Source organism: Chiloscyllium punctatum, chromosome 20 (assembly GCF_047496795.1).
Source record: "Chiloscyllium punctatum isolate Juve2018m chromosome 20, sChiPun1.3, whole genome shotgun sequence".
In the NCBI taxonomy this organism is placed as follows: Eukaryota; Metazoa; Chordata; class Chondrichthyes; order Orectolobiformes; family Hemiscylliidae; genus Chiloscyllium; species Chiloscyllium punctatum.
Window position 1 is genome coordinate 29,936,648 of NC_092758.1, and position 27,920 is coordinate 29,964,567.

At 40.4% G+C, this 27,920-nt stretch overlaps 1 protein-coding gene across 1 annotated transcript; it reads left to right on the plus strand.

Moving 5' to 3' along the window:
• Nucleotides 1–27,920, plus strand: LOC140491997 (uncharacterized). The gene is made up of 5 exons (XM_072590571.1): nt 1–254; nt 5,304–5,899; nt 17,940–18,095; nt 19,889–20,042; nt 23,063–27,920. Exons 1-5 carry the CDS (start codon nt 203–205, stop codon nt 23,194–23,196), a joined length of 1,092 nt encoding a protein of 363 aa, XP_072446672.1. The 5' UTR covers nt 1–202; the 3' UTR covers nt 23,197–27,920.

A 27,920-nucleotide genomic window follows, 5' to 3' on the forward strand; every position in this document is an offset into this window, starting at 1 on the left:
TTCAGTTAATTCCATTCACTTGAAGTTGATCCGTAAAGAACAGAATTATTAAATTATTGATTTATGCTTCAGGAGAAGAAAAAGGCTCTAATTCAAAAGAGGAGAGAATTATTTGACAAGACTTATTTACTTCTACTTCTGAACCGTAATTTTAACTTTAAGAAGAGGAAGGAAGGGATCCACAGGATTAATTCTGCTGGAAATGGCATCTGGTCGAAAAAAACAAATCCTCGCTTTGCTGAAATGGAGAAAAGGTAACATTGTTATTGTCGACTAAATAAGTATGCTGAAGTACACTTGGCAATTCTTAACTTTAAAGGGGCACTCCTTCGTGAATGGGGCTGCAAATTCAATGATTATTTTGCAAACATGATGAAGGAGCTGTGGTTCTGTTGTAGCTCTGAGAGAATATTTAAGGATATTATAAATTTGAATCACTTTTGATTATAGGGTATTGGAATTCAGGATCAATGCTGGAAATCTGAAATTAGATAGGAGTTTGGGTCAGCGCTACAATATATATTCAGGAAATTGGTATGACTGGGATCAATGCTGTGAATATTAATGACAAGAGCTATCCAAACTACACAGTAAACTTTTCCCTGACATCAGGATGTGAGCTCCTTACATAAAGACAGGATGAGGTCTTTTCGTAACCTTGTAGAAAAGCCTTTCAGTGAATACTTTTCATGATGTACCTGAATTATAAAGCAAGTTCAATACATCTAAAATAATAAAGGCCCATTCGGTATTCTGATCTAGAGAGAGAGAGTTACCCCTTTAACCAAGAATATCACTATGTAGGCCTAATAAAACTTGTTTGAGCGATAAAGCTTTGAAACACCACAATGATCCAAGTGTACTAAAGAAATATAATGGCTTGAAACTTCCAAGGAGCAGCAGTAATGAATGGATTGCTGCAATTCTTGTGAATTCCCCCAACTCAATGCTGATGCATATTTCTTTAGCTTTCACACCAAATGCACGGGTTCCTTCAGAGAATTTCATAAGAGCAGAGTAGGGGGAAGACAGGATAGCTGGTCTTCACACTATTATCTGCCACATGCTAAATGTGAAGCTAATATCACTCAGGGTGAGTAAGTGATTGAGAAGATGGATGAGATGGTTAAGTGGAAAAGTGGGTGAAGTGAGTTAATGGGCAAGTGGATAGGTTGATAAAGGTGAGTGTGATTGGGATGGGTTGCTTGGTGAGCATGTAGTTAGTTTGGAAGGACCATTGGCTCAGTTCGGACGAACAGTGGGTCAAATTGGGGGTCAAGGGTGCACTTGGGTGGTCATGTCACCGGGGTATAGGGTTCTGGTTGACAATCAGTTACTTTATGATTTTTAAGTGGCTCAAATGACCCCCAGATCCCTTTTTTCTGGACATTGGACTTATTTAGGGAATGTGAAAGATGAGGCAGTAGACATGTGTTTTATTTAAAACATAAAAGGTAAATATAATACAAGAGAAACAGGTAAATGTAATAAACAAGGAAACTAGCATAACTAATTGTACAGAGAACAGTAATACTTTAAATTATGCTATTTACTAGATTAACATTAGTAGAACCTTACCCTACTGACACACACAGAAAACAACAGTTGTAATGACAGAGTCTTTAATCAGACTTCATACCCTGGTGTCTCAATACACTGTTACCACCTGCCTTCCCCTGCCTGCTAGCTCAGGCGTGATTTTAGGGCCTGGGGAGTTTAAGCTCACCACTCAAAATGTGGTCTGAAGTGCACCCAGTTGGTAAGGTGCTCTTGGTTCAGAACAGGCCCATTCTGGAAGCTCTTGTTCAGAGAGCACTTGCTTAACTTCCCCTTCTTGGATACCTTTTGTTCCAATACTGCTCTTGGTTTGGCTTCTTGATTCCATAAGACCATAAGACATAGGAGTGGAAGCAAGGCCATTTAGCCCATCGAGTCGATTCCACCATTTAATCATGGCTGATGGGCATTTCAATTCCTCTTACCTGCACTCTCCCCACATTCCTTAATTCCTTGTGAGATCAAGAATTTATCAATCTCTGCCTTGAAGACACCTGGCCTCCACTGCGATTCATGGCAATGAATTCCACAGGCCCACCATTCTCTGGCTGAAGAAATGTCTCCCCATTTCCATTCTAAATTGACCCCCTCTAATTCTAAGGCTGTGCCCACAGGTCCTAGTCTCCCCACCTAATGGAAACAACTTCCCAGCGTTCACCCTTTCTAAGCTATGCATTATCTTGTAAGTTTCTATTAGTTCTCCCCTCAACCTTGTAAACTCGAATGAATACAATCCCAGGATCCTCAGCCAATCATCATATGTTAGAATTCAGCTTCTCTTGATTCTTGCTTAGGAAGCTGCTTGTTGGGGATGGGAGCCTGTGGGCAAGCTATTCATGCAGAACCTTCTGTTTGAATAAAAACAATGTGGAGGTGCTGGTGTTGGACTGGGGTGAACAAAGTAAAAATCACACAACACCAAGTTATAGTTCAACTGGTTTATTTAGAAGTACAAGCTCTCAGAGCGCTGCTCCTTCGTCAGGTAGCTAGTATGACAGGATCATTGTATGACACTTTGATCTTTTACTATAAATTCTGTGTCCTAGGATCTTGCCCATCTTAGAGAGGTGATGTAAATTATAATTACAGACTGAACACAGTTCCGGATAGCCCCTTCCATTCTGTGAGTTGTATATTCTCCACAGAGCACATGTCATTTGTGCCTTTTGAAAACTTTGAAAAGTCCAGGAGTTTGTCCAGTGTTTTAAATATTGGGGAGTTTTGCTTGATCCTACAGGGTAGTCAGGAGATTAGCAGGACAGTGGTCGGAGTCGGAAGAAATCAGGAAAGTTGTCAAGTTGGATATTTGGATGTGTGATGGGGCAGTCAGTTCTGAACAGTGGAACAGTTGAGTTGGTCAGGGATTAATTAGTGGGGTGTTCTGGGGTCGATTGGGAATCACATGTAAAGTTACCCAAATGTTTCACTAGACTTGAATCTCTCCAGCATTTCCTCCATAATTGCCCTTGCAAGTACTGTGGATTTGTCTGAATCTTTGATTTTAACTCAGTGTTGGAGACAGACACAGAGAGCCCCAGTCAAAGATCAGACAAATTGTTGTCAGAGGTTTAAACATCCTGGGGAAACCCCAATTTATCTGTGAACTGTCTTCAGTTGAATGTCTAGTTACGAATGTTTCAGAGCCTGAATAATTTGCCAAAGTTACTTTAGTTGAAGTACAATGTTCCAGGTTTTAATGTGTTAATTTTTATAGTCAAACTTCATTAGGAGAGACTCATTGGCCAGAAAAGCAAAACTGTTATCAGTTTTGTTGACTTTCCAGTTACACAAGTATCTGACTTCAGTTGAATTCTTCATGGAGGTTTAGCCAGTGGGCTATTCTTGGATTCCTCTGACAGTTTGCTTCAATGGTTTGCAGCAGGTCCCCTGGGTCTGCTGAAGGCAAAATATTGCATTGCAAGTGGGCACTCAAAGAAAAGGAAAATAATTTTAAAGTATACTTGTTTTGTATTTACAATATGATGGTACTATATGTATATATTTCATTTTTTCTGCATTTTAACCATTATTTTACACTGTACTGGAGTTGCCCTTTCCTCGCTGCTTGCTACTTGAAATAATGTGACTGCATCCTTACCCCAACATAACCCTTACACTAGACCTATATAAATAAACATGCCTGAAAATAATTTCCTGCCAAGTTAATGGGGGAAAATAAATTTATGTTTTATTCAGACTATCTCTCAGTAATCTGTACCATTTTCCATTAGAACAAATGTCCAACAAAGGGTATTCAGACAATGAAAATTTGGTGATTTTTTAATTCTTTTGCAAACATGGAATCATTGACCAAGCCATCATTTGTTACAAGTCAATGCCCACTATAGTTTAAGTCTGAAGCTGCGTGTCGGCCAGACTGGGTTAGAACAGCAGATTCCCTCACGAAAGCTTTGATGAAATGGTTAGGATTTTATGACCATTCGTGATCATGATTAATACCAGCTTTTAATTCCAGATTAATTTATTAAAATTAAATGCGATTTGACTAATTGCATTTAAATACCACTATCTGCTATGGCGAGACTTGAATTCGTGTTGCTCTTACTCTGGGTCTCTCAATGAGTGTTCTAATGTCACTATCAGTACACCTCCATCACCCACTAACACCATCCAAACCCCAACTTGCCCTGATATTTTCCTCATCATTTAGACATCCACCAATTGACAATCATTTGAAATTAATGATTTTATTTCTCTTCCTTAGCAAAGGATGACGAAGGCCTAATTGCAATATTTTAACTGTTATGTTGCTAAGATGAGTTAATTCAACACAGACTGAGTATTGTGTGCCTTAGCGGCACATTAGGAGATACATTTGTACATCAAACTATCAGCAATAACAGCATAAAGGCCAGTACCCTGTCACTAAGTCACCCTTTTGTGACAATGCTTCTCCTTTAACAAGGTTATGTTGTGCTTGGCTTTTTTTTTCTAAAAAGGTGGTAAAAGACAAAGACTCCGAAAAGTCTGGGGTTGAAGGGTTTCAGGGCCAAGTTGATAATAGTTAATAGATACAGAAGGCTTTCAAGTTGTTGGAAAACATACTTGTACAATGAAAGGGGACTGGCCAGTTCTCCCAGCTCAGCTTTTCTCTGGTTTGGTTTGGTTTTTAGCAGTACTAGTGAAAAAGCTGCTGGACCTAAAGAAGCAGGTCCATGTTGATCTTTCTCCTACTTCTCTCCAGTAAGACTGTGTTTGATTTTACCTTTTGTGCCAGGGGTGTTTGTGGGGATTGGTGCAAATATTGGGAGCAGCATCATTACATTGGGATGATCTGTTGGGTTTTCGGATATCTTTTGTTTGTGTTTCATTCAATAATCTTGTAAATAAATTCTGTTTTGTTTAAAGCGAAGTGGTTTGACCAGCTGATTCACTCCTGGAATATCCACTTTATACCTGCTTAAAGCAACGAGCAAAGTTAGGGTCTGGGCTACTGTTTTGAGGGGGTCTGGCCTAGTCCATAACACTTTACTTACACATGCATAGTACTTGATACTGATCCAGCTTCCTCAGAACCATCTCTCAGAGTGAACAGAACCTCTGACACTCCTGTTTAGCTAGGGCTGTCAGCTAGGGCTCTCTGATTGGGCCATATTTACAGCACCAATCAGGGAACTCATATCCTATGAGGTCCACCTGGCTGATCTCATTACAATCACTACATTATCAAGGGGCGTCCTATGATAATTTTAAAATTTTATCTTTTGTGAACGATCTCATTTCAGGTAAGAAACAGAAAACTGAAAAAGAAGAAGTTGTGACTCCAGATGATATAGATTTTGGCTCTTATCAACAGAAACAAATGTCCTCACTGTTTGGGAGGAGTCAGTCAGAAGACTCAGGGCTGGACCTATCAAACTCTTCTTATCAATTTCAGAAAAGGTTTGATGCACTAGAGAACACCTCCATCCATAGCAGAAAAATATCAACTAGCTCTGACCTCTACTCTGACTTATCTTATGACAGTAGGACAATGCTGTTGCCAAGAACCTACAGTTTTACTGCTCTCTCATGTGGACAGCATGAACCTAAAGCAACAGCATCTTCATCAGAAGAGGATGATGATTTCTTTGGCTTGAAAGACATCATACAAACAATTAATTCACAATATAGTCTCCCAGAGTCGAGAGAAACAGCGAAGTCTGATTTTGCAGATATTACAAAGAGTGAAATAGAAGAAGAGAAAAAGCATAGATTAAGTTCAAATAACTGGCGTAATGAGAACAAATGGAAAACCAAGGAGGAACATGTCATTTTGAGAAGGCATCAAACAATACTTGGGTTCCATGAACAAGTTAAGAAAGGTAGCTTCCGAAGCAAGGTTAGTCAAATTATTCATGAGTCTTGCTTACTTACTCACTTTGTTTATCCCATGTATTTTGCTGCTGCAAAGCTTAAGAGATAGTGATAACAGAATGCTTATTTCCAGCTGTGATGCCCTGTGTCAGGATCAAGGATTTCCATCAGTCCAAAGTAGCAAAGGTCCTTCAACTTTTGTCCCATCATTGCCTCAAACCACTCAGACCATCTTAATACAGTGAACCTATTGTTGTACAAAGATTGAAGGCGGAAGCAAAAGCAACTTGTCAGCACAGTGACATTTGAAGTCTCTGTACAGGATTGTACCGGGTTGCCACATCTACCTGAAGTGTCTTTGCCCTGACTTCTTTTGGCTGAGACACAATGAACTGGAGTGCAAGTTAATGATTCTCCAACAGGTTGGGGAGCCCTAACAAAGTCAAACCTATGGGAATCAGAGGGATATGTCTCAGCTGATTGGAGCCATTACTAATACCAAGGAAGATGACTGTGTTTTTTGGATGCTAATTATTTCAGACCCAGGACATCTCTTTCGAGTTTCTCAGTGTAATGTCCTAGGCCCAACATTCTTCAGTTGTTTCACTAATAGCTATCCCTCTATCATAATGTCAAGTGGGCATGTTCTCTGATGATTGCACAATGTTCAGCATGATTCATGACTCTTCATACACTGAAGCAGTTTGAGTCCATATGCAGCAAGACCTGGGCAACATCCAGGCTTGGGTTGATAACTGGTAAGTAACACTTTGGCCACAGAAATACTAGGCAATGACATCTCCAACAGGAGAGAATCTAACCATTGCCCTTTGATGTTCAATGGTGTTACTATCACTGAATCCCCACTATTAAAATCCTGCATGGTTCAAATGACCAGAAATTGAACTGGACCAGCCTTTTAATGATTGAGCTACAACAGCAGATCAGAGGCTAAGAACTCAGAATGAATAGCTCACCTCCTGTCTCCACAAAGCCTGTACATGATCTAAAAGATACAAGTCGGGAGTGTGATCCAATACTCTCCATTTGCTTGGACTGGTGCAGCACCAACAACGCTCATGAAGCTTGACACCATCCAGGACAAAGCAGCCCACTTGACTGGCACCTATCCACCATCTTCCAACATTCATATCCCTCACTACCAATAAACAGTGGCAGTAATGTGCACTATCAAAAGATGCACTGCAATAACTTCCCAAAGTTCCTTTGACAGACCTTTTATAACCTCTAGCATGGAGAAGGACAAGAGCAACAGATGCATGTGCCCACCATCACCTGCACATTTCCCTCTAAGTCAGCTGCCATCTTGGCTGTATCACTACTCCTTCATTGTTGCTGGATCTAAATCCTGTAATTCCTCCCTAACAGCATTGAGTGGGTGTTCCTACATGTTAATGACATCAGTACTGCAAGAAAAAATTTCACCACCATCTTCACGAGGGCAATTAGGGATTGACAATAAATGCTGCCTTGCCAACAATACCCACGTGCCATGAAGAAAGAAAAATGCAGATTATATTGAAACGTAAATTAATAAACAGTAGGAAGCTGGTAGAGATTAAGGGATTGTACATAGAAATATGGAGAGTAAGATCAGAAGTAGACCATTTGGTACATAGATCCTGCTGTACTATTTGATATGATCATGGCTGATCATCTACCTGAATACCATGCACCTATGCTCTCTCTCCCTATACACCTTGAAGTTATTAGTATTTAAAAACTATTCATTTCTTTCTTAAATATATTCAGTGATTTGAATTACATGGCTGATGTGTTAGATAAATCCCAAGGGTCACCATCCTCTCTCAATGAACAAACATTTCCTCATTTCAATCCTGAGCATTCTTCCCTGCATTGTGAGACCATGACCCCTTATTCTAGAATACCCAGATGGTGGTATCACTATTTCTGCATACAATCCATCCAGCCCTGTTGAAGTAGATTTTTTCAATGAAATCTCCTGTCATTCTTCTTTAGTGAGTTCATGTATTGTTGACCCACATTCTCACATAATTGTCAATCCTGCCATCCCAGCAATCAGTCTGGTGAACATTCCCCGAACTCCAATTATGGCAAGTATATCTCCTGTTTAGTAAGGAGGCTGAAGCTGCACACAATACTCTTAAGAGAAGTGGTAACATTGGCAACTTGCAAGCTCTATACAGCTGTGGTAAGACACCCTTGCTCCTGTGCCGAAACCCTCTTGCAATGAAGTTGAACATACAATTTGCCTTCCTAACCTTTGCTGTACCTATCTGCTTGCTTTCAGTAATTCATGTACAAGGACATTCAGACTCTGTTGCAATTAAACATTTTTCAATCTATCACCATTTAAATAATGCTCTGAATCCTGTTTTCTTCACAAAGCAAAAAAAGCTCACATTTGCCCACAGTTCACCTCATCTGCTCTGCATTTTCCTATTCATTTAATTTGTCCAAAACATCTTGAAGACTCTTCACTTCCTCTGCACTGCTCATAATCCCACCTGGTTTTGTGTTGCCACCAAACTTAGAAATATTACATTTAATTCCCTTATCAAAACTACTCATATATATATTTATTAATAGCTGGGGCCAATTTTAGTTCTTTCAGGAAGTTACTGTTCACTACATTTCATTCCAAAAAGAATATCTAGGTATTCCTATTCTCTGTCTCCTGACTGCTAAACAATTCTAACTCCGTGCCAGTACACTACCCCCACCACTCTGTGCTTTGATTTTACACACTAACACTTTATTCTGACATTTTAAGAAACTTATTGATACTCCAAATATAAAAGATCTACTGGTTCTTCCTCAACTGTCCTACTGGTTATGTTTTCCAGCATCATATCTCCACGAATGCAAATTTCCTTCAATTCCATCTTCCCTACCGACCCTTGCTTCCCCAGCATTTCTGGAAAGTTATTTGTGTTTTCTCTGAAGATAGAACTAAATCAGACTGTCATGGAACTTCAATTATTTTCACCTAGTTTCTCTTTTTACATACTTAGCAAATTCTGACAGTCTACTTTTAAGGTTATTGCAAGTTTACTCTTATTCTCTATTTTTCCATTCCGAATCAATAATTTGAGTGCTCTTTGCGGGATTCGGAACTGCACCCAGCTCTCAGGCTTGAACTTTTTTTTTGCTTATAACTTTAGATGGCTACTCTTTTGATCTAATACAACATTTCATTGATCTTGTCAGCCATGGTTGGGCCATTTTCCCTGTTGTATCTTTAAAGGAAAGTCACCATTGACCCAGAGGGCTATTTCTTTTTAGATAGGAACAGCTGGCAATGGTTTACTCTGAGGATCACCAGACCTCAGGCAAGGTGGGACCTTTGCAGTAATTGCAGATCAGCACAAGAATTGAACCCATGCTGTTGGTATCACTTAGTATGACAAAACAGCCAGCCATCCCACTGAGCTAAACGACCTCTTGATATGGCTGCCGTAAGTCACGTATAGTTCTTCAGAGACTATCTATTTCCTGTGGAGTCATACCTTTTAATGTATTTTCCCAATCCAACTTCAGCCAATTTGTGCTTTATGTTTTCATAATTTCCTTTATTCAATTTGATTTAAATTTAACATCCTTGCTTCAGATTTTACTACCTCACTTTCAAACATAAACTATTCACTCATCCCTAAAGATTCTTTTACCTTTAAGATTTATCAGCAAGACTGTTAATTCAGCCTTTTTCTTTACATAATAGATCCAAAATAGCCGATGCTCTTGAACATAGAATGTAGAACATAGAACATCGAAAAGTACAGCACAGAACAGGTCCTTCAGCCCATGATATTGTGCCGAGAACTAATCGTAATGTAAAATAAAATAACTTAACCTACGCACTCCTCACCTCACTGCTATCCATGTGCATGTCCAGCAGTCACTTAAATGTCCCTAATGACTCTGCTTCCACCACCACCACTGGCAACGCATTCCATGCTTTCACAACTTTCTGCATAAAGAACTTCCTCTGACGTCTCCTCAAGACCTTTCTCCTAATATCATAAAATTATGACCCCGCATGCCATTCAATCCTGCCTTAGCAAAATGTCTCTGGCTATTGACTCTGTCCATGCCTCTCATTATTGTGTATACCTCTCTAACTCCTTCTCTCCAGAGAGAAAAGTCCGAGCTTAGTTAACGTCTCTTCATAAGGCAAGCACTCCGGTCCAGGCTTCTTTGCACCCTCTCCAAAGCCTCTGGATCTTTCCTATAGTATGGCGACCAGAACTGGACACAATATTCCAAGTGTGGTCTCACCAGGGACTTGTAGAGCTGTAGCAAAATCTCGTAGCTCTTAAACTCGATCCCTCTGTTAATGAAAGCCAAAACATCATATGCTTTCTTAACAACCCTATCCACTTGGGTGGCAACTTTGAGAGATCTATGTACTTGAACACTGAGATTCCTCTGTTCCTCCACACTGCCAAGAATCCTGTTTTTAATCCTAAATTCAGTATTCGAGTTCAACTTTCCAAAATGCATCACTTTGCATTTATCCAGGTTGAACTCCATCTGCCATTTCTCAGTCCAGCTCAGCATCCCGTCTCTGTCATGTTGCAGCCTGCAATAGCCCTTGATAGTATCGATGACACCTCCAACATTGTGTCATCTGCAAATTTACTCACCCAACCCTCAACCTTCTCATCCAAGTCATTTATAAAATCTACAAAGAGCAAAGGACCAAGAACAGAGCCCTACGGGAGCCCACTCAACACTGACTTCCAGGCAAAATACTTTCCGTCTGCAACCACTCTGCCTTCTGTCAGCCGATCAATTCTGAATCCAGACAGTCAAATCCCCCTGTATCCCATACTTCCTGACTTTATAATGAGCCTACCGTGGGGAACCTTGTCAAATGCCTTGCTGAAATCCATATACACCACATCCACTGCTCGACCTTCGGCGACCTGTCTTGTCACCTCCTCATAAACTCAATAAGATTTGTGAGGCATGACCTGCCCCTCACAAAGCCATGCTGACTGCCTTTAATCACACTGTGCTTTTCCAAATTATCATAAATCCTATCCCTCAGAATTCTTTTCAAAACTTTGCTGACCACAGATGAAAGACTGACTGATCTGTAATTGCCAGGGATTTCCCTATTACCCTTCTTGAAAAGGGGAACGATATTCGCCCCATTCCAATCCTCCGGAATGACTCCCGTGGAGAGTGAGGAAGTGAAGATCTTTGCCAGCAGCGTAGCAACCTCCTTTCTCGCTTCCCGGAGCAGCCTAGGACAAATCTGGTCTGGCCCTGGGGATTTATCAACCTTAATGTTTGCCAAAATTTGCAGCACAACAACATCATCAATCTTGATCTGTTCAAGCTTGTATCCCAGCGCCTCAAAGTTCTCATTCACAACAAGTTCCCTTTCCTTGGTGAAAACAAAAGCAAAAACTCATTTAGGGCTTCCCCTATCTGCTCAGACTCCTGCACAAGTTCCCTATGCTATCTCTGATTGGCCCTACTTTCTCCCTGATCATTCTAGTCAGGTCTTCAATGTGCTACTCTAGAAAACCATCCCTAACACGCTCCAGAAACTGTCCTCCACATCTATAGTTATTCAGATGTTCATTTTAAAAATCCCAAGAAAGTAAACATTTCCTATAAGGCATGCAAATCAACTTTGTTTGGCAATTGAATGTTACTGAAAATGGGAGGTGAAACAACTCCACAGAAGCTGTTATCCCATCACCAAGTCACTCGTTATTTACACATGATGGGTCTTTGACACTGATCCACCTCTCTCAGAGCTAGCTCTCAGGGTGAACAGAACCTCTGACACACCTGTTTCTATCTGTCAGCCAGAGCTCCCAGATTGGTCCTTGTTAAGAGCCAGGGGACTCACATTCCATTAGGTCCACCTGGCTGACCTCATTATAATCACTATAGGAGGGAGAAAAGAAATCAGAAGCACAGTAAAAAACCGTAAGGACCTGTCTAGCTGGCTGTCAACATATACTACAACCAACTTGGATGATCAAATATCCTGCTAAGACACATATCCAAGCTTTTGCAACTGCAACCAGATTTTTCCAATTGTTTAATCTTCATCCACCATAAAACCCAATATACCACTGCTGCCTGTATCCCAAACCACACCTCAGCCTCTAATCATTGACACATCCAATCCAGCGGTGTCAACATTGCTTGTTTACAACTTTTAATATACCAAAGTAATAATAAATGAAATAGAAGTGGAAACTTTAATCACATGCAGACTTCTAAGGCTCGGGTGATGTTATGAGCCTATGTCTTCCCAGGAAGTTGAGCTGGCCCACCTTCCTAATCTTAATCATCACTCATGGTTCTTTTCCATTTGATTAATGTACATTCCCCTGCCCCTGTGACATTGAAGCATTCAGCCACCTAGTTTGACACTGTGGAAATTGCACACTAAGTGCTGCAGACTAGTCTCAATATTAAATTAGAGTACGTGCAGGTAAGTGACAAGCAGCAAAATAGGTAGCTAGTTGGTTATAAAATAGGAAATAATGTGTTAAGCCTAGATATGCCAATAAACATCAGTTTAAAACAGTGTCCAATAGGGAATGTTGCTGTGACCATGCTGGGTCACCTTCTATCGTAATAATTTTAACTTGCGAATCATTATGTGAAATTTCAAGATTTTCTGATGCCAATAAATTCAGAGGTGTAGGCTTTACAACAGATAAATAAAAAAAAAAGCTACAAGGAGACTTTAACAAAATTGTAGTTTGCCTATATAATTGACAAATGAATTTGATGGCAGCGAAATGTGAGGTGGTACTTTTAATCAAATGCATAAAGTGGCCACATAATGAGAGGAAGGTGCTAAGGCAACTGTGGATAGAAATCAACCAATTATTGAAAACAGTCAATAATGCTACAAAAATAAACAAACCAATGTGGTTTTGTGGTTCATTTCTGAAGGAATATAATTGAAAAGCAAAAAGTTAGTGACTTTGCAGATGACACCAAAATTGGAGGTGTAGTGGACAGCAAAGAAGGTTACCTCACATTACAATGGGATCTTGATCAGATGAGCCATAGGCTGAGAAGTGGAAGACGAGGTGACCTTATGGAGGTTTACAAAATTATGAGGGGCATGGATAGGATAAATAGGCAAAGTGTTTTCCCTGGAGTGGGGGAGTCCAGAACTAGAGGGCATAGGTTTAGGGTAAGAGGGGAAAGATATAAAAGAGACCTATGGGGCAACGTTTTCATGCAGAAGGTGGTACGTGTATGGAATGAGCTGCCAGAGGAAGTGGTGGAGGCTATACAATGGCAACATTTAAAAGGCATTTGGATGGGTATATGAATTGGAAGGGTTTGGAGGGATATGGGCTGGGTGCTGGCAGGTGGGACTAGATTAGGTTGGGATGTCTGGTCGGCATGGACGAGTTGGACCAAAGGGTGTCTCCGTGCTGTATATCTCTATGACTCTAAGTTGAAATGAACTTGTATTGAATTTTAAGTGCACCACAGTTGGAGACCAATGCACAATTCTTGTCTCCATGTTATAAAGCAGATGTAGAGTCATTGGAGAAGGTTCAGAAAAGATGCACAATGGTGACACCAGATGCCAGAACTGAGAGGATATAAGCTTCAGGAAAAAGACTGGGGCAGAATCCTGTTGAGCAGTCTGGGGTCTCAGTGTTGGCTGGAGTCACATATTAGGAAAGGTCCTTGAGTGTGCCCTGGGGAGATTTATCTAAATAGTTGCAGAGATGGGTGAATTTACTTACTAGGTCAAAGAGGTTGGGTTTGTTTTCCATAGTGAAAGGGAGATTGAGAGGAGATTTGATTGAGGCACAGAACATTATGACAGGTTTGGAAATGAGAGACAAAGAAATAACATTCTCATTAGTTAATGGCGCAAAGACAAGAGGAGTTAACTTCGGGTAAGGGATGCAACAGGATGTGAGGAAAATGCTTTCATGGGGCAAATGTCGATGAAGTTGGTGAAAGCAGAGTTAGTCAATGATTTCAAAAAGAAATTATATGGGAAATTGAAAGAAATAAACTTGCTTTGGAATGCAGCTGTCAGACTTAACATTGTTTCATGAAAGGAAAGTCTTAATTGACTAATTTTCTGGGGTTCTTGGAGAATATAATATGCAGAGTTGATAAAGGGAAACTAGTAGATGTAGAGATTTTGAATTTCTGGAAAGCATTTGATAAGGTGCTTGCAGTATTGGGGCATGAATTGAGAACTGGCTAATACACAGAAGACAGCATGATGATGAATCAGTCTTTTTCAGGTTGGAAAGATGAAATTAGTGGATCTCCACAAAGATCAGTTAGGGCCTCAATTATTTATTATTTATGTTAAAAGTTTGGAAGCGGGAGTAGAGTATAATGTGTCCAAACTTGCTGATGATGTTAAAAAATCAGAGAATACATAGACTCTCTACAGTATGGAAACAGGCCATTCAGCCCAATGTGTCACACTGACCCTCCAAACAGCATCCCACCCAGGCTCATCCCCCTACCCTATTCCTGCATTTCCCATGGCTAACATACCCAAATTGCACCTCCCTGGATACTATGAACAATTTAACATGGCCAATCCTCTTAACTTGCACAGCTTTGGACTGTGGCAGGAAACTAGAGCATCAAGGCTGGAATTGAATCCAGGTCCCTGGTGCTGTGAGATAGCAGTGTTAACCACTGAGGGAGTATACAATGATGAGGACAATAAGAAATTTGCAAGGGGATATGGTTAAGTTGAATGAGTGTGTAGAAACTTGGCAGATGGAGTTTAATAGAAAAGTGTGAGAAATATGAATTGATGATTTATTTACAGAGGAACCTCGAATACCTGGAGGGCACAGGCAGGGAGTATTTTGGTTGGTTAATCGAATTCCGAATAATTGAATGCCGGATAACATAGTTTGGCCAAACATCGGGACCTTGCGATCTTGCCGGTTAATCCAATATTCGGATAATGGAATGCTAGATAATTGAGGTTCTTCTGTATTAATCTTAATATTGCCTGAAGGGACCTTGAGACTGGTTTCCTTTGGAATTTGTGGTTGACAGATAAATGCTAAAATTTGCAGACGTAAAATAACTTCCAGCAGCCATCAAAGCTCACTGATAAAAGTGACACCAGCCCTAGTTTAACATGGGTGCGATAACCATTAATAGCATTGTTCGTTTTTCAATATTGAGCATTTTTCAAGATTTCTCTGGGAGGAATACTTTACTCTGAGGTTTTGCCTTTACAAGTACTTAGTGCTTGTTGAAAACAGACTTTAATGCTGAGGAACAACTATTGTTTGCAACTGTGATTGTTGGCATTGTGGACAGGGCCTTCTTCCCAGTGTGGACCTTCGTTGGCCATCATGGGAAGCTTTCAAAATGGTGGCTGGCACCGGTTCCATGCACATTCTATGTTGTTGCCACATCTTTCTTTCAGTTCTACAGCTGTTATGGCAGCTACATTGTTGTTCGAACTAACTGGACCCTTCTGCTGCCCGAAAGGCTATGAGATAGATTAACGCAGAATTCATTGCTTCCTGGTGCCAAGGTGTGTATGTTCGCTGACAAACTTCAGGCACTCAGTTTACCTGCATTTGATTTTAAGACTTTGGTTACCACTTGCCACCTTGTAGTAAGATCAGATAGAGAATCAATTAAATGATCATGGACAGGGTTTTACTGAACAGAACAAGATACCAAGGAAGGTCAGAAAGGATAATGTCTGGAAACTTACAGACTCAGGCTTCAATTCTATGTGATCTTACACACATGCTCAGTAGCTACTCTTACAATGAAGATATAATTAGCTTGGTTAAGAAGAAGAAGGAAGCATATGTCAGGTATAGACAGGATCGATCAAATGAATCCTTAGAAGAGTATAAAGGCAGTTGGAGTATACTTAAGAGGGAAATCAGGAGGGCAAAAAGGGACATGAGATAGCTTTGGCAAATGGAGTGCAGGAGAATCCAAAGGGTTTTTACAAATACATTAAGGACAAAAGGGTAACTAGGGACAGAATAGGGCCGTTCAAAGATCAGCAAGGTGGCCTTTGTGTAGAGCCACAGGAGATGGGGGAGATACTAAGCGAGTATTTTGCATCAGTATTTACTGTGGAAAAGAACATAGAAGATATAGAATGTAGGGAAATAGATGGTGACATCTTGAAAAAAGTCCATATTACAGAGAAGGAAGTACTGGAAGTCTTGAAACGTATAAAAGTGGAATAATCCCCAGGACCTAATCAGGTGTACCCTAGAACTCTATAGGAAGTTGGGGAAGTGATTGCTGGGCCCCTTGCTGAGATATTTGTATCATCGATAGTCACAGGTGAGGTGCTGGAAGACTGAAGGTTGGCTAACGTGGTGCCACTGTTTAAGAAGGGTGGTAAGGACAAGCCAGGGAACTATAGACTGGTGAGCCTGACACTGGTGGTGGGCAAGTTGTTCGAGAGAATTCTGAGGGACAGGATTTACACATACTTGGAAAGGCAAGGACTGATTAGGGATTGTCAACATGGCTTTGTGTGTTGGAAATCATGTTTCTCAAACTTGATTGAGTTTTTTGAATAAGTAACAAAGAGGATTGATGAGGGCAGAGTGGCAGATGTCATCTATATGGACTTCAGTAAGGCATTCGACAAGGTTCCCCATGGGAGACTGGTTAGCAAGGTTAGATCTCATGGAATACAGGGGGAACTAGCCATTTGGATACAGAACTGGCTCAAAGGTAGAAGACAGAGGGTGGTGGTGGAAGGTTGTTTTTCAGACTGGAGGCCTGTGACCAGTGGAGTGCCACAAGAATTGGTGCTGGGTCCACTACTTTTTGTCATTTACATAAATTATTTGGATGTGAGCATAAGAGGTATAGTTAGTAAGTTTGCAGATGACACCAAAGTTGGAGGTGTAGTGGACAGCGAAGGAGATTACCTCAGATTACAACAGGATCTTGATCAGAAGGGACAATGTGCTGAGAATTGGCAGATGGGATTTAAATTAGATAAATGTGAAATGCTACATTTTGGGAAAGCAGATCTTAGCAGGACTTATACACTTAATAGTAAGGTCCTGGGGAGTGTTGCTGAACAAAGAGACCTTGGAGTGCAGGTTCATAGCTCCTTGAAAGTGGAGTCGCAGGTAGATAGGATAGTGAAGAAGGCGTTTGGTATGCTTTCCTTTATTGGTCAGAGTATTGAGTACAGGATTGGGAGGTCATGTTGCAGCTGTACAGGACATTGGTTAGGCCACTGTTGGAATATTGCATACAATTCTGGTCTCCTTTTTTTCGGAAGGATGTTGTGAAACTTGAAAGTGTTCAGAAAAGATTTACAAGGATATTGCCTGGGTTGGAGGAGTTGAGCCATAGGGAAATGTTGAATAGGCTAGGGCTGTTTTCCCTGGAATGTCGGAGCTGAGGGGTGACCTTATAGAGGTTTACAAAATCATGAGGACATGGATAGGATAAATAGACAAAGTCTTTTCCCTGGGATGGGGGAGTCCAGAATGAGAGGACACAGGTTTAGGGTGAGAGGGGAAAGATATGGAAGAGACCGAAGGGGCAACTTTTTTACGCAGAGGGTGATACATTTATGGCATGAGCTGCCAGAGGAAGTGGTGGAAGCTAGTACAATTTCAACATTTAAAAGGCATCTGAGTGAGTGTCTGAATATGAAGTGTTTGGAGGGATATGGGCTGGGTGCTGGCAGGTGGGATTAGATTGGGTTGGGATATCTGGTCAGCATGGACAGGTTGGTCTAAAGGATCTGTTTCTGTGCTGTACATCTCTATGACTTTATGACTTTAATTAACCCTTACGCCACCGTGCTTAAAACTGACCAGATGTTTCCACGGCATCATTTTGCACACTGCAGTTCCTACTTAATGGTTACACACTCTACATGTACAGTAATAGTATTCACTAAATATGTATCCTGTATAAATTCTCTCTTTAGACTTGGTCTACTGTCAGACTACAATGAGCGTTGCACATATTACAGTGGAATCTCATGATAGCAGTCATGTAGCAGTAAATACCAACTTCTCTCTCTAATATCAGCATATACTGTTACATATGCACAGATTGGTGTTTCTGGACCTTCTAATAAAGGAATGGGAATATTGTACAGAATCTGTAATATGATGGAGAAGATTACTGAACTGGAGAGAGATCGAATGGTGCTGCTGAGGCAAAACAATGAACTTCAGCATCAGTTATCTCAAAGTCAACAGACGGAAGTAAGTTATGAATAATTCCTTTGCTTTGTGTTTCATCAAAAATTGTTTATATTGTCCCGGATCATGGATGCATGGGTTGAAGACTTAGGCTGTGATTAAGCCAGGATCATAATGAATGGTGGAGCAGGTTTGAAGGGCTGAATGGCCAACACCTGCTGTTATTTTCTATGTAAAACTAACAAAAGAGAAAATTAGTAGCTCTTTGTGTTATCTATGCTTCAGTAAAAAATTTCTTTTCGGTTTTGTAGATGCACGGCTGGTATTTAGGTAGGCTTTTTTTTGTCAATGGTCAGGAGTGCTGGGACCACCGTGGGACTCACTCCCCTCTGTAGTATGGATCATCCGACCTTCTAATCCACTATCTTCCCCCACCCCCTAGTCTCACTCCTCAATACCTGTTCTCTATTCTCCAAACCTCCTGCTGGGAAGGGGGCCAGCATGTCACTAGGTTGCATGAAAACCCATTATTTTGGGTCATTGCAACAATCTAATGACACAGAACTCATCTCTGAGTTAAAATCCAGCCACTAAAAGTTAACAACAACACTAACAGAGCTGTTCATCAGAACTTAGTATGAACTATAACATGCTGCTGTCAATCAGTTTTCCACTGACTCTCAGTTCTTTCTCTTTTCTTAAAAGTGGTAGCTCCTTTTGAGTACAAAGTTTGTGAGAAGATTTGTAGCTCAGGTGCTCGTTGTTGTGGCTCTGTTCGCCGAGCTGGGAATTTGTGTGGCAGATGTTTCGTCCCCTGTCTAGGTGACATCCTCAGTGCTTGGGACCCTCCCGTGAAGCGCTTCTGTGATGTTTCCTCCGGCGTTTGTAGTGATTTCCGGACAACCGGAAGCGGCAGATTCAAACCACTATAAATGCCGGAGGAAACATCACAGAAGCGCTTCACAGGAGGCTCCCAAGCACTCAGGATGTCACCTAGACAGGGGACGAAACGTCTGCAACACAAATTCCCAGCTCAACGAACATCCTTTTGAGTACAGATTCACAGCTATTAACCTAGATAGCCATTTGACATGAGTATCAAATGCAAGAGCCAAACCCAGTCTTGTTCACATCTAGTTTCTCTCCCACGGCTCATATACACTTTTAGTCAGGGATAGATAATTCCAGACATTCCTCTATACAGGGGTGATATTTGCTTGGCAAGGGCTGCAGGCAAAGGTTTGGTTTGGTGTCAGTGCTGTTTGCTTGGTCTTATGTCAAAGGTTGGAATGGGTCAGAAAAAATAGCCAACTAAGAATCAGGGGCCAGCTATTGCTCATTTATGGGTATCATTTAACTGGAACAAAAACAGAAGTTGCTGGAAAAGCTTAGCAAGTCTGGCAGCATCTGTGGAGAGGAATCCGAGTTAATGTTTTGGGTAGAATGACCCTTCCTCAGAAACTTTCATTCCTTTAACTTGATCTGCTTTGAGCCTCTGGTAGTCTCAGAACTCGACAACAAGGCACAGCTCATGAGCTTTGATTGCCACTCCAGCTTTCCCAGGTTGAGGTACAAAATATAACTAATAATACTATGACTAGGGTCAATGGAAATCTGGAATCAAGTAGGGATTTCTCATGGCAGGTTGACTATTACACCAGGTAAAGCATTGAATCACTGAGCAATTGAAGGAGCTGCTTTTAGCTAAAATATTAATTTGTATCTAGAAGGAAGCTGTATGATTCTCAAAAACAAAGTTTCTTCTAAATTGGGCTAATCTTAATTAGGCTTCAGAGCTTTCAATCATTAACAAATCAATAGGAATCATTGTACAATATTTCTCTTGTCTATTGTAGGCCACATTTCTTAGCTGCTGTACCTGTGGTGCAGGAGCTAAGGTGAGTGCTTCTCACATTATTCCACGGCAAACCATTTGTTCCAGACAGACGCTGACAAGGAACAGCCCAAGAACAGAAGTAAAGAGTCAGGTTTCCCTTGGCCCATCTTCAGGTAAACTCTCAACTTCTTCTCACGTTCAGCTTTAAAGCAATTTCACAGACTGTACGGTACTTATGCCCAATGCTGCTTGCTCCACTCTTTGTGACTGACTCAGATTGTTCCCTGTTGTGATATTCAAACCCCAAAAGAAGATTCATTTTTAGTGTACCTGATGGCAATCTAAGAATCCTGGACAGCATTTCTGATGGTAAATGTTGCAAACTACAACACAACCGATTGTGTTCCCAACTCCAAACACAACAACTGCTGCCCATGCATGTGCAGATGGTCTTTGTGACATAATTCGACCACAACGGTATACCACACGCCACGCCCGATACTAGGTTATTCTGATTTACACGTGCAGTGGCAAACCAACTTCAAACGCTGAGCATGAGGATATAATTTTGGGGCACAATCTGCCTTTTTTAAAATCAGCTGCACGAAGCGGTTATTTCCATCAAATAAAAACAGAACTGCTCTTGCAAAGTCTCTAGGTTTTTAAGATTAGAAGCAACATTTTAAGTGAAATTAGGTTGAACTAAAATTCACCTGCCTGGTGAAATTTTAATGTGAGAGAAAGCCTGACAGTAAACACTCAGTTCAAGTTTAACAAAAAAATCAAATTCCATTGCATGTCAGAAATAGCTACATTCTGGACATTGAATAGGATCTCTGGCTTTTGTTTCAGGTTTCTGATGGGGAACTGATGCTCGTGTGTTTGTCTGTACCATGTTCTGTAAACGTATGGGCAGCGCCATCTTGATAACAGGCTCTGAGTATGCAGTCATTCCGCCATCTAGTGGCTGCATTGACAATTAACACGGCAAGAGAAAAATATGTGTTTATACTTAACTTTAATAATCGCAGACCATCCTAAAACATAGTGCAGTCATTTTAATACTTTTAACGAGTACACTGCAGTTTTCTAAGATGTAAACTGTAGATTTGCTCACAGAAAGATCACACAAACAGTAATGTAATTATGACCTGATAATCAGTTTTAGTGGTTTTGGTTTATGGATGAATAGTAATCAAGCTCTGGCGAGACCTTCCTTCATATTTTTCAAAATAGTAACAAGGGCTGTTTTACATTTACCTGATGCAGCAGATGGTCTCAGTTTAATGGTGCGTCCAAAGTGCCTTTGACAGTGCAGCATTCCCTTGGTATTAAATCATAACGAAAACCTTGAGTTAGTTCGGAAATTGTGGTGGCACTTGAAACCTCAAACGTATGAACATATGAACAGATAAAATAGGAACAGAAGTAGACCGCTTGGCTCCACGAGCCTGCTCCGCCATGATTCATCTTCAAAATGCCTATTTTCATCTACTCCCCGATAACCCCTATTTCCCCTGCCTTACAAGAATCTATCCAACTCTACCTTACAAATATTCCACAACACCAGGGTATAGTCCAACAGGTTTATTTGAAAACACTAGCTCTCAGAGCACTGCTCCTTCATCAGGTAACTGGTGGAGCAGGGTCGTAAGACACAGAATTTATAGCAAAGGATCACAATATCATGCATTTCGTCACCTCCACATCATCAAAAATATTAAATGATTCTGCCTTCTGAGGTGGAGAGTTCTAAAGTCACATAACACCTTTTAGAGGAATAATTTCTCCTTACCTCTTCTGAATTTTAAATTTTAAAACAATGCCTCCTCTTCTGGCCCCACTGACAAAGGGAGACATAATTTCCACATACACTCAGGGTCTCATACACTTCGATCAAGTTAACCATCACTTTTCTAAATCCGAGCAGACACAAATTCAGCCTGCCCACCTTTTGCACATAAGGCACCTCACCCATTCCAGGTATTAATCCAGTAAAGCCCCTTTTGGCGACATATCTATCTTACCTCTAACCTCTCTCAGTGTCACCTGTAGGTTTAGCTACCATGCCTTCGCTGCACTCATATAAGTCATTGGTGTGCATCGTAAAAGGTGAGATCCCTGTGAGACTTTACAACTCTGGGTGAGAGGTGTGCACACTACAGACTGAACCATGGCTAACACTTTGCAACTAGAGAAATACTGTGTCCACGAACAAAAAAAGAATAATTTACGGTGCCCCTGAGTTTATTTCAATAAAACTAAGGCACATTTTAATGTGAATATCGGGAATCCTGAATTCCAAACCGTAAAAAACTGCTGCCTCTCCATTGACCTAATCTCCCAAAGTCCTGACGGATAAAAGTGAAGTGGTAAGCTAGCCATCATAGTTCCTCTCTTCACCAGCGACATTGAATTACTGTGACATCTAGTGCATTTGGGTATCAAATATCCTGCTCACAGGAGCTGGCAGCCATTTAGGTGCAGGTAGCACTCCAGCACTGACAGTTCCCATCATCAGGAGCATTAGCTATTGCTGATACTGCCTTGAAGTCAATGTGAGGGGGCCATTGATGAAGCCATGGGAGAGAGAGAGAGACAAGTGCATAGTCTTTAATTGGGAGAAACATTGTTGGGGGACCTGGTGGAGAACGGGGGAGCCAATCGAGTGCACAGTAGCTTCATTCATGTGCCTCCCCTTCCCAATGCTGGATCCCTCAATCAGACATACTGTCTGAAAAGGCTTGCTATATGGTTGACTAATATGTCAAGTTTAGATTAGAGTGGTGCTGGAAAAGCACAGCAGTTCAGGCAGCATCCCAGGAGCAGTAAAGTCGACGTTTCGGGCAAAAGCCCTTCATCAGGAATACACAGCTCCACTCATAAAATACCAGTAGCACCTCGATCAGGCCCTTAAATGACCATTATGTGCTTCTTAAAGGCCTCAATCAGGAAGGCTTTCCACCCTGGACTAAGTGAGTATGAGCCAGGAAGGTAGCAGCATGTTCACCCTGCAGCTTCAGCCTGACTGAATAGACCTTTCGAGCCATCCCTAGAAAGGGAAGCAATAGAATAAATTTTGTGTTAATTTTTTGTATATGAATACTCTTGCTACTTTCAAGAAGAAATCTGCTATAATATCATTCTAATAGTGAGCAACTCATAACTATTGTTTTTCATTTCTGTTTTTCAGAAGCCATTGCAGTATTTGAACAGTTCAATAGCTCTCAACCCACATTTACTGATGTTGCTTCGACTTTTACACAGAAACCTCTGGAAACACTGAATCTTGAATCTGAAAGTGATCAATGTGTTAGCAGAGTGTGAATGACAAAACATTATGCAAGGAATTGTGTCAGGCAATCAACTTTGAATTTTTTCTCCCAATTTATTTAACTTTCACTCAACATCCATAAATGTGCATTTCCTGGAAACAGTAATTAAAGATTGAGCAGGAATCTAACAATACTAGTGCTCCTAGGATCATTATCATTATCCTGCTTTGATCTGCCAAGTTAGCACAGACAAGAGAACAATTCTGAATTTGCAATCTACCTTGTGAAGTGTCACTGCATGGTACAATCTCACAGCTTTAGATCTTAATGAATTGTTCTTGCAATCTACAATACTTACACTGTGGTATGGGTGGGAAGTGATGAATCACTGAGCATGTACCAAGAGTACAGGAAGAATGTTCAACTTTAGTGGAAACGTTCAATTTTAGCAGTACTTGAACAGCAAGTCATTAATGCATGCTGTTCTATTTACCCATCCCTTAGGCAGCACTAAGGAACGAGTCTGACAGCATCAGTTGAGAACATACAGAAGTTACAAATTTTGCTCTATGGACCTGGGTACTATGGACTAAAAAAATGAACTTTGCTGTGACTTAAATTATTGAAAAGGATATATTCATCTATAAAAGTTCACAACATGTGTTCCAAAAAAATCAGCCTTGTTTCATTTCAACAGAATAACCCCTCCAAAACTTACTTTATGAGATAGAAATGACTATTGATATTATTGCCCAAATATTGAATATACTTTAACTAAATTATCTCCCACCTCAGTTTAAACCATGTTGAGAGAAATTTGGTACAAATGCTTAAGGGGTTTCTGCAATGATATAGTAATATCAACCACTACTTGATACATTTGTTCAATCCAGCCCTTCCAAACATAAAGGTCTGCTCAGTCATGTTGCAAATTTTTGTTGCCTTTAGCTTTAAAACTTCCCTTTGTTGTTCCATTTATAAATACCAGAACAAATGGACAACTTCAGGGACTGAAGTTACTGGTTGATTGTAACAGAAAACAACTTGGTTGGTACAAGACAGATTCACAACATCAGTGTCTTATCTAATATTATAACTCACGGATGTTCTAGAACTATAGAACTGCAAAACTAATTTTGTAATTTCAAGATTAAAATGCAGTACTGACAGAAAGGTTATGCTATTTCTGAACCCACAATATCTTTTGAATATCTGTTGAACATATATCAGAAGCGAAGCTCAAATTACATAGAGGTAATTAATAAGTATTAATTATATACATTTGATGTATAATACCACCAAATACCAAATATTTCCTTCAAGTGACTGAAACCTCCCCCTAATCATGTAAAGAGTGTAACAGTTAAGGAATATCAAACAAATTTATGGCTGAATGATATTTTTTCCTAAATATTTAACCAGAACTCATATGATCATCCTTTTTGTGCGAACTTCATTTAATGGGGACATAAAGCTTAAGACAGCGTACCGTATCCATGTGTGCTCATGTCCGTGTGCGAACATTTGGCCAAAATATCCCACTAGTTTGTTGAAGGAAATGAGTACCGAATTGTTGAGCACATGTTTGCAAGGCACAAGATACCTGGGCAGGTGTTTAAGACGGTCATGGTTTGCTGCAAGACTCCTTGATGGTATCATTGGCGGGGCCCTTCTGTTCCTGAGGAAGATCACTGGATCCAAAAGGTTGACTCTCCTTACCTTCCAAGGACGCTGCCACATCTGCTGAGATTCTCCAGCTCCTTCCATTTTTGTTTCAGTTTTCCAACATCCGCAGTTCTTTGTTTATTACTCAAGGATTCCCAATTTGTGAAGATATTTGACATTCTTACGAACATGCCACAACAAAAATCTACTCAGATTTTCTACTCACAAAATTAAAACAGAAATTGTTCCTTTAGATTTTGGTGTATTTTCAGTGCGTTTGCAATGAGAATCTTTGAATCAAAGTTCTTTCACAAATTTTCTCCACATGCATTTTGTTCACTACTAATATGCAATCTCAAATTTTAAAAAAAAAGTCATCCCATAGATGCCAGAAACTTCGGTCCTTTTTTTTAGGAAACTTCGATTTCATAACTGGCAGAATTCTTGGTATCAGAAAAATGTTCGGACTGAGACTATCAAAATGGAGGTGACAAGTAGTGATGAAATAAGAACTATTATTTTTGTAAGGCTATATTTATAAATCAAGTAAGATGTGTTTAAGGTTGCATTTGTTCAATTCCAAGATCATGAACTGAAATTGTGAGAAAAGACCATTAGAGCTATTCAAGTACTTTTGAAGAACATGCCTATGCTCATTTTAGCATCCAAATGTATTTTGAATCAAACTGAATTTGCCTCTAGCACCATGAAAGGTTATTGCATTATTTATCAACCTTGAAGTAGTTTGTCCTGACATTTGTTGATGATTTATGTTTTATACACATTTATTACTTAAATTTGCATTTTTAGTCTTTTCTCTGAGTACTTTGATATCATATTTGCAGAAGTTGAAATCTTAATTGGTTCTGCAGTCATTTCTTTGTTACTTTGAATTTATATCATAGAATGCCTACAGTGTGGAAGTGGGCCATTTGGCCCATCGTGTCCACACTGACCCTCTGAAGAGGATCCCACCCTCTCCCTGCATTTTCCATGGCTAATCCACCTCGCCTGTACATAATGGGCAAGTTGGCATGGCCAATCCACCTCACCTGCACATCATTGTGATGAAGGAGGAAACCAGAAGCACACAGAGCAAACCCACACAGACCCAGAGAGAATGTGCAAGCTCCACAGCCTGATGCTGAAATCAAACCCAAGTCCTTGGCACTATGAGGCAGCAGTGCTAACCACAGAACCACGGTGCTACCTGTATCTCCCTAGTTATTTCTCATAGCTGATATCTATAAAATGCTGGATTTGTCTTGTTACTCTGTATCCTTAGCAAAGTATATAGGAGATTTTTTGCCACGTGTTAGACTGAGGACTGAATGCAATATTCCACATGGACCAATCAGTGTTATATAAAACCATAACAGAGCCCTATGTTCTAGATTGGAAATGCATTAGCAGAGGCAGTTAATGCCACTGATTTCACTTTTGTGAGCCGACTCTGCCATATCTGCATGCATGCTGCCATGGTCACCCAAGAGTCCAATACCAGCCTCACTTGGTTCACAGTTCTACTTGGCATCTTTGGCCCAGTTTAGTTTATCTTTTGTTTAGATCGTAAAATGAACATTCATGTTGATATACCCAAATTCATTTCTAAAAGCCCTTTCTAATTCAATTTCAACTGAACATTTTTACCATGAACAGGTTTTGAACTCTACAAAGCTTTACTTTTATCAAAGGTAAATGTCATATCTCAGCTTAGAACAGCTGCTCTATTATGTTATTCAAAATTTTTACCCCTTGACATACTTTGCATCAATATAAGAACTACAGTGCCTTGGTCTTCTTACAAGTTTGTGGTTGATGAGGTTCCTCTGTAATTTCTTATTAAACAATGATGTGAAAAATAGACTATCATCATCTAAGAATTAATGACACAATAGCAGACAGTGAGATTGTGAATAGTGGTTTTTAGTTTAATATGATTTGTATATTATGAAATAAAGCTGTGAGATAACTATTGCTGAAAAGGAAGATATTTTTCGATTAGATTCCCCACAGTGTGGAAACAGGCCCTTTGGCACAACAAGTCCATACCGACCCTCCGAAGAGTAACCCACTCAGTCCCATTTACCTCTGACTAATGCACCTAACACTATGGGCAATTCAGCACAGCCAATTCACCTGACCTGCACATCTTTGGACTGTGGGAGGAAACCCACGCAGACACAGGAAGAATGTGCAAACTCCACACAGACAGTTACCCGAGGCCGGAATCAAACCTGGGACTGTGAGGCAGCAGTGCTAACCACTGAGCCACTGTGCCGCCCCTAAGGTACTACAAGGCTGGGAATTGAACCCGGTCCTTCCACGTGACAGGCATGAATCCTACCATTGAACCATCAATGCAACCAATGAAGTTTTCCATTTTGTACTTTTTGAGACAAATGTAAGAATGTCATAATTCAAATGAGTGTAACAATTTTACTGCAGGAGAAAAAGATGCTGATTTGTTGGCAAATCAGTTAAGATTAACTGAAGGGGTTAGCAAGGAGAATGTCAGGCTCACCAAGCTCTAAGCTAATTCAAAACTTGGTGGAAGAGCCTCAATAACAATTCAATCTCACACTGTGATTAATTTGCACTTACTGAAAGTGACAGGCATTCATTCCCATGGGCCTCTGCAAATGAAAGGAATATGCACTGGCCTCATGCCTTTGTTTGAATCTGCACCCCTTTCGTGTGTAGAAAATAATGTGATAATTTGAAATTTTGCCTTCTTGCATTTTTTGTGATAAGTTCAAAACAAAAAGTTTCGAGAGCATGTCAAATAAAAGCATTTGCTGTAGATGTTGGAAACCTGAAACAGAGAAAATTCTGGAGAAGCTCACTGGGCCTGGCAGCATCTGTGAAGAGGGAAACAAAGTTAATGTTCCGGGTCCAATACAACTCTTCTTCAGATTCTAAAGCATCATATTAGGCAAAGAATGATTAAGAACTGGTGACCAGGGCAGCCTGTCTGAAGAAGAGTCAAATGGGACTTGGAACATTAACTGTTTCTTTCAATAGATGTTGCCAAACATGCTGAGTTTCTCCAGCAGTTTTTTTTGTCTATTTCTGCAACATCTCTATTTTAAGCATTGTTACATTTATAAT